This window comes from Syngnathus typhle, linkage group LG2 (assembly GCF_033458585.1).
Source record: "Syngnathus typhle isolate RoL2023-S1 ecotype Sweden linkage group LG2, RoL_Styp_1.0, whole genome shotgun sequence".
Taxonomy (NCBI): domain Eukaryota; kingdom Metazoa; phylum Chordata; class Actinopteri; order Syngnathiformes; family Syngnathidae; genus Syngnathus; species Syngnathus typhle.
Genome location: NC_083739.1, coordinates 22,782,780 through 22,797,897, shown reverse-complemented (window position 1 = coordinate 22,797,897; position 15,118 = coordinate 22,782,780). Strand labels below are relative to the sequence as shown.

Here is a 15,118-nt window from a genome sequence, read left to right as displayed (position 1 = left end):
ACACCTTTGGTTACCTTTAAAGAAACTACAAAGCAACGTGTTAATAAGAGAATACTTGAGTTTTGAATTGTTTGCAAAATTGAAGATAAGGCTGTGACCTTCATAAGGCAAAACGCGTAAATTTACACAATTCAGCCACCGCCCACTCACAGACACAATTTTAGCAATAGGCAGCTCACAAAAGATTGACTTTTTTGCTGTTTAATTTCACACAGATTGTAATGGGAGGCAGGCACCATTTTACCAATATATATGGGCATTTCAAAGTATATTTCCCATACTATGTTACTTTTAGCATTCTTACACAAAGAAAAAAATCCAAGTGATGAAGGAAAGAAGCAAAAAGACGCAGAACATCAGGGAGCGATGGCGAGCCAGTGGGCGCTGCCTGGACGGCGAGCCCTCTCTGAAGACGACATCATCATTGAGTAAAATCTTCTGTTAGAATTTACAATTCAACAAAAATGGAGTCTTACACAGAAATCCTTTGGCAGACGTTTGACCTTTTCTTCTCCTTGTCGGCAGTCTTTTTCTTTGCCATTGAAGATTTGCTCTTGTGCCTTTGCTTCGTTGTGTCCGGCATGCAACTGAAAGACCATTGTTGGAAGCACATTCAACAGTTTAGTATAAAAACAAACATTTGTACACCAAAGACTTAGCTGTCTGTGAAATTAGACCACGGACATGGGAAGACGTACGACAATGGAGATGTGCAATCTTTGTTGAATCAAATCAAATTTATATATAACGCTCATCAAAACTGTGTGTGCTTTTTTTCCCCTCTAAATGTGACAATCATAAATCCAAGCATCTTTGTCTCTGGCGAGCGGCTACAGGTTTTACAGATTATAAATACACATCGACACGAATCTCAGCTTCGACTAACATAAAGAAAGTCTGCAATAAGTTAAAGTTCCCTTTGTAAAAGCCAACAGAAATTGTAAAGCGGTTATAAATACTAGTCATCAATAAACATTTTCATCCAATAACAAACCAGGAGGATTAAATAAACCACCTTAATCAAGGCAGAATATTTATATTAATTTACAGATTGCAAGTGGTCATCATTTTACAGTCAATTTCTATTGTGCAGAATAAACAACCTTTTGTGTGGCACCTTTCCACCTTTACATGAGACAAGACCTTCTGGGATGGGAGACGGATGGGGAGGTGGCTCTGAGTGAGGCACATGGGCAGATACTTCATCTGGATCAAGTGGGCTTCAAGATGTAGAAAAGATAATGGAAGAAGAACAAGGAATAAATAAGAAATGGAGATGAGGAAGAAGAGGAAAGGAGGGGTGGAGCACCTGTCATCCATCAAGTTGTTGTCGTCCTTGTTGATGCCGCTGCAGCTGGATGCCGAGCTCAAGCAGGGAGACGGGCAAGCAGAAAACAACTTACTGCCCGGGTCAGCTTCTCCACGAGTGCGCCGTTTCTTGGAATCTCGCTTTGCCTTCTTGAGAGGCTGACATGCAAACAAATCGTTTCTGATAAGACATCATGTAAAATGTGGCCCATGAATGAACCATATAGCCTACGCACAGAGAAACAATGATTTATTTTATTAAGACATTGGTTAATGCATAATAATTAGATGGCAAAAAGCAAGGCTACAATAAATCTAATAATTTATTTTGAAAGGTTTGATTCACACACGCACACATACACACACGTATAAGGCTCATTATTAAATCTTCACAAATGAAAACTAATTTTTACTGTTGAAGATGGAGGAATATGTGCGGTGTGTACTAATTTTGATCGGAAAATTATGGGGAGAAATGGCTTGGCTGCAACAATGACCATCATGTGGGATGGAGATATTCAAAGTTGGGTACATTGTTTTTTTTAGCAGGTTTAGTCTTGAGCTTGAATTGTTTTCTGTTTGTTTGCTCACAACCACATTTGAACACCAGTCAAAATGTTTTACCTAAATGATTCAGAGAGGTGCGTAAACCTTTCTAACTAAAACTTTTCTAGAAGCTCTGCAGACATGCACATGATGACATCATGTAATGAAACAGCTACAAACGCTCCAACAATTGATATTATTGGGACCTAATTGGACCACAACCCAGGTGGTTTGCTCAGTGGCCTAGGGGTAGAGTGTCTGCCCTAAGACTGGAAGGTTGTGGGTTCAAACCCTGGCCAGGTCATACCAAAGACTATTAAAATGGGACCCATTGCCTCCCTGCTTGGCACTCAGCATTAAGGGTTGGAATTGGGGGGTTAGATCACCAAATAATTCCCGAGCGCGGCGCCGCTGCTGCTCACTGCTCCCCTCTCCCTCAGGGGATGGATCAAAATCACACGGGGATGGGTTAAATGCAGAGGACAAATTTCACCACACCCAGATGTGTGTGTGGGAAAGAAGCAGTTGCCTTGAAGCACACTGAAGCAGTTCTATGGAAATCTAAGTCAGGTTGAAGCACATATACCGGAAAAATACTTTGGAGTATTTTTACAAAATTGTTGATTATTGGTGGTTCGTTACCAAGTTGTCTAATCATATACATGTTGGGATCAGTGGGATGGAGGGGTCACTAGAGAAGCCTCACCTCGATGTCACTTGGAATCAGTGACACACTGATTCTGCGACGACTGCCATTCTAGCCAAGAGCATAGGGGTGAATGCAAGCAGTGGCAGCCATCTTGCCACTGAAAACCAGACCCGTTACCTGCAGAAAGTTTTTCTTCCAGTTGTCACTTTCGTCCACATCTATAGTGGTGAAACAAATCGGGTTAAATCACACAACCAAACAAAACTTTAAGGAAATGATGATATATTAAGAGGACCTCCAGTCTCGTCGATGCTCCTTCGGAAATTCTGCTGCTGGATCATTTTCTTGGCCTCCTCCAGCTCCGTCTCATGTCGCTCCAGTCGCCTCTTGACGTTCTCCACATGAGCCACCATGAGCTCCACTGCGCGACTCACACGAGCCTCCTGTTAGACACAGCAGCCAGCAAACGTAATACGCTCACTGGTTCAGGTTTTACACTCTTAACATTACATCTATGACTGCTGACAGTATTCTGAGCGAGTGAACAGTGTTCAATTCCATCCGTTTACCTGGTGTACTGCTCCAAGCACCTCGGCCGTGTTGGAGATGCGTTCAACGGTGCCAGTGAGGATGTCCAGCGACAACTCCAACTTCTGCACGATTTTACTACGTTTACTGTCCAGACACAAACCTTTTAATGCCTATAAAACACCATAAACAAACACTTTATGGTACTCCGCTGTACATCCCACCACCTGCTTGCATTTCCTTCACATTGTGTCACTGGTATTACTGTATTACTGCACTGTGTACCTCCAGCGTCTCTCTGCCTCTGGAAAGCTCCAGTAGGACATTCTCCTCGGCCAGGTTGCGAGCATGCTCTTCTGCCTGGAGCCTCTGCTTCAAGGTGTATTGGTCACATCGGAAGGCCAAGGCAATCTGAGTGAACTGCCTCTGTGCGGATGACCATGAAAAGAAACAGAATTAATAACCGTGTGTTTTTTTTTAGACAAAGTATGCGGCAACTCGTGTCCATATGTTAAGTAAAAACCGTCAAATTAGGGCCTGATGTTGAAGTTTTAGTAACTCACCTGTTATTACAATCTCTGAAGCTATAGAAATAAATTGACTTACTTCCAAATCGGTCTCTGACATCTCAACACTGTCAAGAAAACAGAAGTTCAATGAACACACTCATATTTAATATACAGTGTAAAATTTATATTTTGTGGATGCCAGGCTGAGACCTGTTGAGGCCCAGTCGATCTATGATGGACAGTTCATTCCAGTTAGTTGGTGGTGGCTCCTCCTGACTGCTTTCTGTTGTTTAGAAAACGTAATTGTAAGATGTGCATTTATTGTGACACACTTTTGTTGGTAACATTTGAGGGAAACAAACAAAAAAAAACATGATTCACGACTCGCTTTTTCTTTTTCATCACGCAAAAGCCTATAACTCATTGACTGCTGTGGGCTTGCTACTCTTAGCCAAAGTGTTGTTTCATTCGTCTTGCTAAATGTTGCTAAAGGTGACAGACATTTGCAAAGTTTTAACTCAGTTTTTCTTATTCCCATCAAAGGGAATAAACATATAGTATAGTGCTTGGGTCAAATTGACCCAATTTCCGGGATCAGTACAATTTGTAACCGAGCATTTTTAAGGGTTTCAGATGTCTGTGTATTCTTGTAAGGAACTAACCTGAATCACTGTCGTCATTGTCACGAAATGACGCCTGACCGCCGTTTGCCTCCGCATCCAGCTAAAAGACAACAAAGCAGCTGCATGTGTGAATTTTTTTTAGATCCTTTCCTCGATTCAACTCACCTGAGGGTGCATGACTGCTCTACAGCTCCATTTTCTGATTTAGGGAGAATACAATTCCTTAGCGCTACCTCTCACCTATTTCATGGTGACCGGCTACTCTGTATTGCATTTGGACTCACTGCGTGGCGCACTGAGAATAGATAATCCCATTATGAGATCCACAGTCAAGGTATAACAGGACAAGTAGCTTTGAGCCTCCTGCTTGCCTAGACTCTAGGCAGTGTCAAGCAGAAGGTTGTCCCGAGTAGGGAACCCTGCCTGTTCCAGTATTATTTTCAGTCTCCCTACTAAAGGGAAATGTACTTTCGGCAGTTTGCAAACACATTTGATTAAGGCTCTGTTAGACACATATAACCATATCAATATAATTTCTAGTAGTAGTGTGGTTGCTTAATAAGTGGAAAGGAATGTGCAGGCTACATGAATTTGTTTTCTTCAAAGTATTGTGGAACAGGAGGTCCAGAAAGGGAGCATATCTCAAGGCCGATGGGAACGCGAAAAACAACTCGTCTTTGTGGTCCAGACACCTGTGCTGAGCAGGGGAAAACCCAAACGAGGAGATGACCACAGACCATCGACCAATCACCACACAATCTTTTGCATGTTTGAATATTCATATTGTGTTTCTTTAAAACTGGGCAACCCGGAAGAATGTGTCGTCTTTTCTGGTCACGAAGGCACACGAGTTTTTGTGTTAAGGACCCAAGACCCAGGCGCCTGTATTAGCTTGCTTTGTCAAGATTAAACAATTGGTAAATTCGGTCTGATTGATCTACTGGTCTTCTCTTTGACAGAACGAACTCGCAAAATTGTTAGGTGCGCCAGTGTGTGGATTAGAACATAGCAATTTTTGTGTTAAGTGTTGATCACAATTTGGAGTCAGATCAATAGCTAAAATCCGTATCCTAACACTACTCCAACACAACTGATTAACATTAGAATCGGGAGTGTTGCGGCAGGGAGACATGGAAACTAGGCAGAATATGGCTGCAGTCGGACCAGGGCTCCCAAGCCTGCGTTTAGCCAGTTACGCCTCTGACATTTTGTTTGAGTCTAAAACATTTATGAATTGTTTTTCAGCTCCCCTTTAGCCACAGGACAGAAAGAAATCATGGAGCTGTGTCTGTCGTCAGTTCTACAACAGTAACGCTGAATCAGATTAGTGATTGATTAGTTCAGCACAGTAAACAAAATGAGCATGGCACAAATCATTCTTGGAAAATCCACATTTTTATTATTTGTAGAATCTTATCATTTAGTAGAGGCGCTGTGGCTTTCCCATGGTGCTCTTGATATACAGGGCACGCACATTTTGCCAGTTCTTCTTAAGGAGGGACACCAAGAAGTTGACAGCCAAGTGGATGTTGTACACCAGCGCAGCCTCCTTCATTTTCACGTGTCCAACAGCCACAGCCAGGCAGAGCACCTGAGGGGCACAAATGAGCAATGAAGCATTGCGTGAAGCTTTTGCAGAAGACACTGGCAGCTCAGCTTACCTTCTTCATCTGAAATTTTATTGTCGATTTGACCTCATCCACTTTGCTGTTCAAGTTCTCATTATGGGTGAGCAACGAGGGGAACTTGCCAGCCTTATTGAGCCCCGGGCCCAGGATACGGGGTATCTGCTTGATCAGAGACTCTGAAGCCAGGAACGCATCATACTTCTTGGCTGGAAGACACGCAAGTAGTCAAGACCCCAAACCAACTCAACACATCCAGGGAAGGCAAAATGGAAATTTCTGCTCACCAAGCTTTTTGACCATCTTCTTATTCTTGTTGAGCTTTTTGAGCGCCTCGACATCCATGTGTGGCAGGCTAGCAGCTTTGGCCTCATCACAATGCTGCTGGTCTCCCAAGAGGCAGACAGAGAACTTGGGCCTGGGGGGAGTCTTCAACCTACACAATAAGAGTTACAAGATCACAAGTGGAACCAAACACTCTCAAGACTCATTTATGTGTCAAACATTATTTAAAAAGAAACAAAAACACCTTTTCTTCTTCAAAATGATCAATAAGCAAGGGACCGGCAAAAATACACTTCACTTATTACACTTTCATATTGATCACTTAATATAATAATAATTTCATTTATAAAATAATAATTTAAGACCTATAGACAACCCACAGCGCAAGAGTAGACAAGAATCTAGCTCGTGTACAACAGAACGCTTCATTAAGCAAGGCACTAGCAAAATAAGTCAATATGAAATTATTTCTGGAAATAATTCAAGACCTACAGACAACGTAGAGAGCAAGAATTGACCTCATGTACAACACAACAGTTTCTATATTGAAAGTCTTACCATACCGCCACAAGGCCAGGAGTCTTCATTCATAATATAGCGAATATTGGTCGGCTCAAAGGGTCATGAGCTTAAAAAAAAAAAAAAAAGCTCAGTCCCTCAAAGCCTTCCCTCATCTTTTAAGACCCAGGGTAAGGGTCCGTCTGCCAAGAAGACTGTCACCTCAAGCAGACAACCCAAAGTACTTCTCCATGCCTGGTCTGGCCTGTCTGACCATACTTAAGCTTTAAAAAAAAAACAACTCAATACACTACGGCTTTACTCAACATTCTGACAGGGCCAGACAAAAACAGGGAAAAGGTTGGGTGATACAGAAAATGGTCCAACCTGACAGTGCCGGAGAAACGCTTGTCCTTCTGGGGATCATAATTTTTCAGGCTGATCTGCAGCTCCACAGTCTCCACAAACCTAATACAGCAACACACACTTATTAGCATCTTACTGTAAAATAGTCACGGGCAAAGCCATGTGCTGGTATGAAAACTTACTTCCTCTTCTTAGCTCTGGAGTTCGCTAGAACTTCCTTCACAGCTTCCTGCAAAGTGTCTCTGGAAACCTTACTGCAACACAAAGTAGGACAAATTGCATTGGATATTCAAGATTTATTGTACCCTCTGCCAGAGCATTTATTTGTTCTGACGCTCACTATACATTCCTGGCAAATAGAAGGACAACAAAAAAATATTGAATAAACACCTGAGAAATTTTGTGAAAATCAATAATGTCCCATTGCAATGATAGACTCAGGGCACACTAGGGTGCCAAAGCACCATGATTGGCAATATGCATGCATAAAGTTGTTGAGTGACCACACAATTTCATGAATGCAATTTCTTCTTTAGTCATGAATTTGTATTAGAGTCCATCTTACTTGTCACCCTCTGATGCATGTACGAACTGGGATGAGTATTTCTTGAGCTATAACGTGTTTGTCTGTGAATCTTTGGAAGGAATTCACCATCTAATATATATATTATATAGACAATGTTGCCCGATTATAAGACTGGTGTGGGGACGTGAATAGTCTATACCCAAAACTCGGTGGTTAATTCACTGTGAATTAAAAGTACTAATTATGTGCCACTTTTTTATTCATCTTTTTTTTTTAATTAGGTTAACAAATCTTGCAGTCAGTCTGGAGTTGTAAACGAGTTATGTTTTGTTTGTATTTTGTGTAATCAAAATTTTAACTACGCAGTTAAGGAATTTTAAAGTAGCTTATGGTTTGTTTGTTTTATTTAGATCCCTATTAGCAATGGCAATGCCAGCGCTACTCTTCCTGGGGTCCTTGGTGAAGCTTAAGACAAAAAAAAAACCCCACGTCGCCCTAGTGGCCACAGCTGGAATCAAAAGCCAGTTATTCTGGAAACCGACTAAAATGTTTAAAGGCAGCCTATAAATCATATCAAATATCTCCACGACTGGCCTAGATTTCCTCGCTCCAGCGTTTGACCGAGCGGAGCAGTTTAAAGCATAAAAACGCTTGCGGGTGAGTTGCCGGGTACAGCACACACTAAGCACTGCCAAAACAAAATGGCTGCTTTTCCAAATGTTAAACGTTTACTTCTGGGAAAACAACTTAAAACATGGATCAGAAATAGTCTCGTTCTTGATTAAGGAACAGTGCGTAGTATTTTTCACTGTTTACGGTGGTCGAATTTTAATAACTGCTGTCACTGTTGACTTCATAAAACAAACTAGCACATCGTAGATTTGATCCCTTTTCACACAATAATCCACTAATACAGAGAGAAAAGTGATGCTTAACAACTATTCCGTAAATTACACGCAAAAAGGTAAAACTAAATGTATCGGATAATCATGGATGCACGGAGATTATGTCCTGAAACGTAACAACGTGCCGTGCATCAATGACGGACGATTGGCTCTCGGACAGCCGAAAATGTAAAATTACATGAAATGACCAAACTTATTAAGCACTAATAATGTTGGGGGAAAACCCCGGGTAAAATACCACAGAACTTTCTTTTAACCAGATTACTTTAGATAGGCTCTACCTCATTTTTGCAGCTGTCCCCTTGACTCGCTACGCTAGAAAGGAAGTGCAGCGGGAAGTTGCGTCAATTTAATGCTGCCTATAACCTACGTCATCATCAAACGGCAGAATCGTTGTTTCGTTTTTTACAACTTTGCCGAAAAAAATATTGGCAGTCACTTTCCGTTGATACTTAAAAATGTTAAAATGTATGATTGTATCAGACGCGATCAAAGCGTGATTCACAAAAGCAGGTTTGCAGACTAAAATGTGCACACCCACGCACACACATGCACACATTCCGCTTTACACTGAGGTCACTTAACCAGACCAACACCTCAACTGCGCCTAGAAATGCTGTCCATAAAAGGTATGCCTAGAAATACTCTCTGACTTTGGTAATACAGGGACCGAATCGCACTTATCAGTGAGTTTGGCACCCCGTACTCCCAAAGCTCCCCCCTCCCCAGAACTCTTCAAGGGACACAGTCGAGGGCCTTCTCCAAGTCCACCAAGCACATGTAGAATGGCTGGCAAACTCCCATGCACCTTCGACAACTCTGTTGAGGGTGTAGAGCTGTTCCACGGCCAGGACAAATACCACATTGCTCCACTTGAATCTGCGATTCGACCTCCCGACAGACCCTCCTCTCCAGCACCCCTGAATAGACCTTGTAAGGCTGAAGAGTGTGATTCCTCTGTAGTTGGTTTTTAGTTTTTGTTTGAAAATTATATTCTGTCCACTCATCCATTCATTTTCGGAACCACTGAATCGTTTATTTTTGTTTAAAATTCACATATTAATAATGACACTATGTTTTTATGTGTTTTCCTTTCCGTACAAAATGTAAAATTCGTTTAATAAAATAAAATACAAGTAAATATAACAACTAAAAAAGTATGGCTGTCAAAACAGGAAATTCTGCAACAGTCAGGAAAAAAGTGCTTTGGTGAAATGGATCTTTTGCAGGTACAGGCCCCCAAAAAAGATGAATACACTGTCCATCACGTGTGGGGAAAAAATACAGTGGATGCAATGACAATAGGTTTGTATATGGCAACATAAATATAAATGGTTTTTTATGCATCTGGGATTCTTTTCAACACTGCTTGAAGAGCCTTTTTTAAGAATGTCTCATTTAGCATCAGGCAATCAGACAGGGAATGCTTGTGTGAAGCATTCACCTGGAAAGTAAAATATGCATATACATTATGATTAAAAATAAATCCTTGTAAAATATTGAAATACATTTTTTCATACTTACAAGGTTGCCATATTTTGTGAGGGTCGTCAGCATCATTTTTGCGAAGCGGACAGATTTTGTGAACAGAGGGGTCTGGTTAACCAGCTGTTCAATCAACAGTGTGAACAATTCTTCATTCAAGTCAGGCTGCAAAAAAAGAAAGAAACAAAATTGACTGTTACGGGAAATATTTTGACAGTATGATGCTACTGGTTGGACATAAAATGACCTTCGCTAACCTTGGAGTCCAGCAAGCTGTGTATAACAGAAAGCAACAGCTCACTCCATGATATTTTCAGTGTCATCCTGGAAGAAAAAACAGGAAACAGAAGCAATTTAAGAACAAAGTGCTGAAATATTTGGTCTTACTGAAGCACAAGCAGCCTGTAGTGGGAATCCAGGCAGCCTTCTATGAGTTTGTTCAGGAGCTCAGCTTGTGCATTTCCTAAAATAAACAATTGCTCTAATTAAAGGATGCTTTGGGATTCACATCAGCATTTTTTTCTCCAATTTTCAAGAGACGCATAATCTCACCCATATTGTCTTGCTCTATAAGGGGACCAATCAGAGCGTGGCACATTGATCTGGGGTAGCTGGTGCAGAGTGACGTCACAGCACTCATCAGGCATCTGGACGGGGGCTCAGTGAGAGACAGCACCTTCAGGCAGCGGCGACTTCCGTCAAGCCACACATCATTGCACAGTGACCCAAAGTGAATAGTAACACAGACTGTACGCACCCTCTGCAGCAGTAGGTTCTTGATGAGCGTCGCTGCCGTACTGAAACTGAGGTCGGGCAACAGAACCGATATTCTGCCGCAGATTTGTATCAGAGTGTGGTCCGCTAAGTCGGACAAGTTCAACTGGCCGCACAGCACTTCCGCCTTTTACACAAAAGAGCAGCATAATGATTCATTGTGTCAAAAAGGCTCCAACGGGTGCCGTTGCTATTCTGTGTGCAAGGTAGCAACACAGAATGAGGGCCGGGGGCACACAGAGGATCTTTAAACAAAGGTGATGTAATCATAGATCCAGCATTTATTTGCCCGTGTCTTTCACCAGCATGAAACATTGCCGCTTTTGTTCGAGCTTTCAGACAGCTAACTTTGTCGCCTGGTGCCGCAGCAACCATCTGGAGCTCAACATCTCCAAGACAAAGGAGCTGGTCATAGACTTTGGAAAGACCGGATTAAAGCCCAGGCCTGTACTACTAAAGGGGGCTGAGGTGGAGGCTGTGGACTCGTACAAACATCTTGGGGTGTGGCTGGATAGTAAATTGGACTGGTCAGCACCAACCAGCCATCTGCACAGGAAGACGCAGAGCAGGATGTACGTCCTAAGGAGACTGCAGACGTTCAACATCTGCAACAAGTTGTTGGGTTTGCTGTTGCTTTACTCAAGAGGCGTGGTAGTTTTGTAAAAGGGCAGTAGTGGAAAGCCGGGACCAGGGCTTCAAATTGAAAACCTGGGACTCACTTCTCTCGTCTTGTGTTGAACACAATTTCTGCTGTCCTCCAAGTATCTGACTGCGAAAAGCCGTCTTGGCTGTGCGAAAACGTACACAGTAGACATTGCAATGTCCCAATTTGCTAGGTTGAAAGGCCCAGGTGAATAAGGATCGTGTAGTAATCTTATAATTTCTTGATTTTCAAATTTTTACCATACAGAACAGCGATCCCTGCGAAAAACAAAAAACTGAAAACCTTTGCTTTCGGCAGTGGGAAAGCGCTAAGAGGTGGAACGCTGGCTGTGTGAAATGTGTGTCTTTGTGCAAGCACACAAACCTCCACAATGTCAAGTTTTGCTGGGTTCAGTGTGAAAGACACGGCAAATGAATGCCAGAACTATTAGGATGTGCCACCTTTATGTGCAAAAGGATTTCTAGTACAGCACATACCTGAGTGGCATCACAGTCATTCAGCACTTTCAACACATCAAGTGAGCAGTTGTCCCACTGTCAAAGGATTAAACAAAGTCACAAAAAACAGTGCGGGGTAGCAGAAGAAATCCGAATTCTCTACATACCTCGGTTGGACTTTTGAATAATTCCTTGATTTGAAGAACAGATGCCTGAGGAGGCACAAAAAGAAAACACATTTACTCAATAAGACCTGGTGCTATGAAAATGAACTTGATGTGTAGCAGTTAGGGGTGTAACGATACATCGATACACATCGATTAATCGATATAATGCTCTACGATTTATTGGCATCGATGCTAAAGGTAAACATCGATTTATATCGCCGTGTTTGACCTCGGACATTAGACGCGACTTTATTTTGAAATCCAGTTCATTGTTGCTTGCTTCCTCTTTCCGGGAGCAGTGAGCGGCGTGTTGTGTTGTGAGCAGAGCAGGCACGTGAAAGGGGAGTCGACAACTAGTACGCGGCTCCTGGGCTGGTGCTATGGCTCGTGTCCAAAAAGACGAGGAAATTTGCTCCCCTTTAGGCTTCAAGTCATTCGTTTGGAAGCACTTTGGATTCCAAAGAAAAGATGGCTCAACGGACAAGACACGTGCAGTTTGTAAATCCTGCCATGCGGTGATCAAATATTCAGGGAGCACAAATCTCGCCGCACATTTAAAGAAAAAACACGACATCAAAGTTCAGTGTTAAAGTAAGCAATTTGTATACTACAATACTCTTGTCATTTCCTAAATAAAGAGTTTGCAGTACCTTGTTGATTTTGCGTATGAATTGTTGTAAATCAGGATATTGTTCTATATTTTTTATTTAAAAAAAATAATAATCGATCGTAGAGCACTATATCGCGATATATCGTGAATGAATCGCAGCAGGCTTTAAGATATCGGCAAATATCGTATCGTAGTTCTTTATATCGATATTATATCGTATCGTGACAAAACCCGTGATTTACACCCCTAGTAGCAGTGTACCAAAAAGGGTATCCAATCATCAGTTTCACCATTTGCAACAAGAACTTTGGAAATTTAAACAGATTCATCTTTACCTTCATATGTTCAGGCAGAGGTTCATGTGTGTTGACCTGTTCTGGCGCATCCGTTTCCAATTCTTCTGCCATCTAAGAGCAAATGAGACAAGCAGGATTAAAGCGATTATTTTAGTAATTTGATTTTGGGACAAAATGGAAGGTCTCTGCAGGGACCATTTTTCCAGATGGACTAATAATACTACAGACTCACGTACCAGTACCAAATAATACGCTAAAATAATGACAGTAAGTGAATAAATCTGTGTTGTCCATCTTTACCTTCATATGTTCAGGCAGACTATCCTGATCATGCACTTGCCCATCGATGGGTTCATCTGTCTTCATTCGTTTCTTCTCCTGCTGCATTTCTTCATTCTCATCATTCAGAATATCGAAAGGGGCCTTTCTTTTCTTCTGACTTCCTGTCTCAGACAAAACAGCCGCAGTCCGTGCTTCCTCCGCTTGCAAACCACTGCACTCATCCCACCATCCAGTCTCACCACCCACTCGCCGTGACAGTGCTGTTAGTCGCTCAGCGCACGCTGGGCTGTAAAGGGGTTCCTCGAGGGGACAGCCCAGTATGATTCTTTTCAGTTGCTTCGTCCATACGGCGACCCACAAGCTTGGACAGGGGTCCAGATCAAGACACCGGAGTAGATGGAGAATGGCGGCTTTGGGGAAGCGTGAGTGGATCAGGAAGATGAACGCCAGCAAGTTTTGCTTGAACAGCGGTGGAAAGAGCAACACCAGAGGTTTACTGTGAGGGGGAAACAGTTGTGAGAGATAAGCACAAACAAGACTAACACAGTATTGTAATTGATCAATTTGAATTTCACAAAATTCCAGTCATCATCGTAGGTTGCATATTTGGCAGGATTGGTTTACTGATGAGCATAGATGACACAGGACTGCATCATCAAAACGGAATTAAAATGTTGTAGAGTAGTCCATGTTCTTACAGTACGTACGCAGTGAGATGACATGTTTATGACAATATGGACTCCGCCGGAATTATTTTCGATGTTGAATTTTGTTTTGAAAACTATGAGGTACGATTTGAAGCTACGGTAGCTATTGGTGCGCATTGTTTTCTCATCTCTGCTTAATACTCCTACTGCAACTGTTTCCTAACATCTTATTTTGCGTTAGAGTTCATATTTTGCAATTTGAAGCACTGGAAAGCGAATTTTACAGTTGACTCGCAACTATCAGGTTGGACTTACACGGTGAGGGGTTGCCCATTCCCCCCTGGATAGGTGATCTCGTCTCGACAAAGCGTTTCAATTAAGTCGGACAATGATCTGTCAGGTGTCGCCCGCTGCTGTCGCTTGAAGACCTCAAGTGTTCTGTGTGCACCGGAAACCCCGAAAAACAACGACCGGGCCAAAAGCTTCCATTGCCCGTCAAAGCGACTCAGCAACTGACCAGCATTCATCTTCGTCTTAAGAGATACGTAGTGCCGAATATCCCATTGGTCTGCTTGTGCTTAGCTTTACATACACGGAACTGAATCTGCCGCCAACCGCACTGCGCATGTGTGAAACACACGTCATCTTGTGGAAACTTTGCGTAGGCTGCGCTCTCGCTCTCTCTCTCGCTCTCTCTCTCGCTCTCTCTCTCTCGCTCTCTCCATTAATGACTATGCTTTATGCCAGTTGAAACCTTGTGATTTGAACTATTTTCAATGCCTTAATGATGACTTTCAACATTTGACGTGTCAATAATGGTATAAATAAAATACATACACCTGTGCACAACTTTTGAATCTTGGGGGTGATGGAGACTTTATCACCTAAAGGGAAATGTACTTTCGGCAGTTTGCAAACACATTTGATTAAGGCTGCGTTAGCCACATATAATCATATCAATCTAATTTCTAGTAGTAGTGTGGTCGCTTAATAAGTGGAAAGGAATGTGCAGACTACATGAATTTGTTTTCTTCAAAGTATTGTGGAACAGGATGTCCAGAAAGGGAGGATATCTCAAGGCCGGCCGATGGGGAACGCGAAAAACAACTCGTCTTTGTGGTCCAGACACCTGCGCTGAGCAGGGGAAAACCCAAACGAGGAGGAGATGACCATCAACCATCGACCAATCACCACACAATATTTTGCATGCTTGAATATTCATATTGTGTTTCTTTAAAACTGGGCAACTCGGAAGAATGTCTTGTCTTTGATGGTCACGAAGGCACACGAGTTTTTGTGTTAAGGACCCGAGACCCAGGCGCCTGTATTAGCTTGCTTTGTCAGGATTAAACAATTGGTTAATTTGTCTTAATTGATCTACTGGTCTT

At 42.3% G+C, this 15,118-nt stretch overlaps 3 protein-coding genes across 3 annotated transcripts; all 3 read right to left on the bottom strand.

The window, feature by feature from the left end:
- Window positions 1–184: 184 nt before the first annotated feature.
- si:ch211-163l21.11 (inositol 1,4,5-triphosphate receptor associated 2) lies at window positions 185–5,405 on the bottom strand. Its single transcript, XM_061268171.1, has 13 exons — window positions 4,329–5,405; window positions 4,203–4,263; window positions 3,751–3,823; window positions 3,638–3,665; window positions 3,317–3,457; window positions 3,073–3,204; window positions 2,799–2,946; window positions 2,681–2,721; window positions 2,561–2,611; window positions 1,310–1,467; window positions 1,104–1,220; window positions 477–587; window positions 185–406 (listed from the first exon to the last, which is right to left on the bottom strand). Exons 1-13 carry the CDS (start codon window positions 4,338–4,340, stop codon window positions 301–303), a joined length of 1,179 nt encoding a protein of 392 aa, XP_061124155.1. The 5' UTR covers window positions 4,341–5,405; the 3' UTR covers window positions 185–300.
- Window positions 5,406–5,539: 134 nt separating this feature from the next.
- On the bottom strand, window positions 5,540–8,736 carry rpl10a (ribosomal protein L10a). The gene is made up of 6 exons (XM_061268183.1): window positions 8,650–8,736; window positions 7,120–7,191; window positions 6,959–7,039; window positions 6,076–6,224; window positions 5,825–5,997; window positions 5,540–5,754 (listed from the first exon to the last, which is right to left on the bottom strand). The coding sequence occupies exons 1-6, from the start codon at window positions 8,652–8,654 to the stop codon at window positions 5,584–5,586; spliced, it is 651 nt and encodes a 216-aa protein (XP_061124167.1). The 5' UTR covers window positions 8,655–8,736; the 3' UTR covers window positions 5,540–5,583.
- Window positions 8,737–9,378: 642 nt separating this feature from the next.
- On the bottom strand, window positions 9,379–14,344 carry fance (FA complementation group E). The gene is made up of 11 exons (XM_061268158.1): window positions 14,046–14,344; window positions 13,102–13,579; window positions 12,841–12,912; window positions 11,896–11,940; window positions 11,768–11,824; window positions 10,611–10,754; window positions 10,406–10,529; window positions 10,241–10,316; window positions 10,111–10,177; window positions 9,893–10,018; window positions 9,379–9,812 (listed from the first exon to the last, which is right to left on the bottom strand). Exons 1-11 carry the CDS (start codon window positions 14,255–14,257, stop codon window positions 9,708–9,710), a joined length of 1,506 nt encoding a protein of 501 aa, XP_061124142.1. The 5' UTR covers window positions 14,258–14,344; the 3' UTR covers window positions 9,379–9,707.
- Window positions 14,345–15,118: the final 774 nt, after the last annotated feature.

Coding starts and splice junctions, on each gene's coding strand:
- si:ch211-163l21.11 (XM_061268171.1), bottom strand. Junction 1,221..1,309: donor AACAACTTGATGGATGACAG/GTGCTCCACCCC, acceptor TACATCTTGAAG/CCCACTTGATCCAGATGAAG. Junction 407..476: donor GTCTGCCAAAGGATTTCTGT/GTAAGACTCCAT, acceptor TGTCGTCTTCAG/AGAGGGCTCGCCGTCCAGGC.
- rpl10a (XM_061268183.1), bottom strand. Junction 5,998..6,075: donor GAAGATGGTCAAAAAGCTTG/GTGAGCAGAAAT, acceptor CGTGTCTTCCAG/CCAAGAAGTATGATGCGTTC. Junction 5,755..5,824: donor TAAAATTTCAGATGAAGAAG/GTAAGCTGAGCT, acceptor TGTGCCCCTCAG/GTGCTCTGCCTGGCTGTGGC.
- fance (XM_061268158.1), bottom strand. CDS start 14,257: ATGAATGCTGGTCAGTTGCTGAGTCGCTTTGACGGGCAATGGAAGCTT. Junction 12,913..13,101: donor GTCTGCCTGAACATATGAAG/GTAAAGATGGAC, acceptor ATTTGCTCTTAG/ATGGCAGAAGAATTGGAAAC. Junction 11,825..11,895: donor TATTCAAAAGTCCAACCGAG/GTATGTAGAGAA, acceptor ATCCTTTGACAG/TGGGACAACTGCTCACTTGA.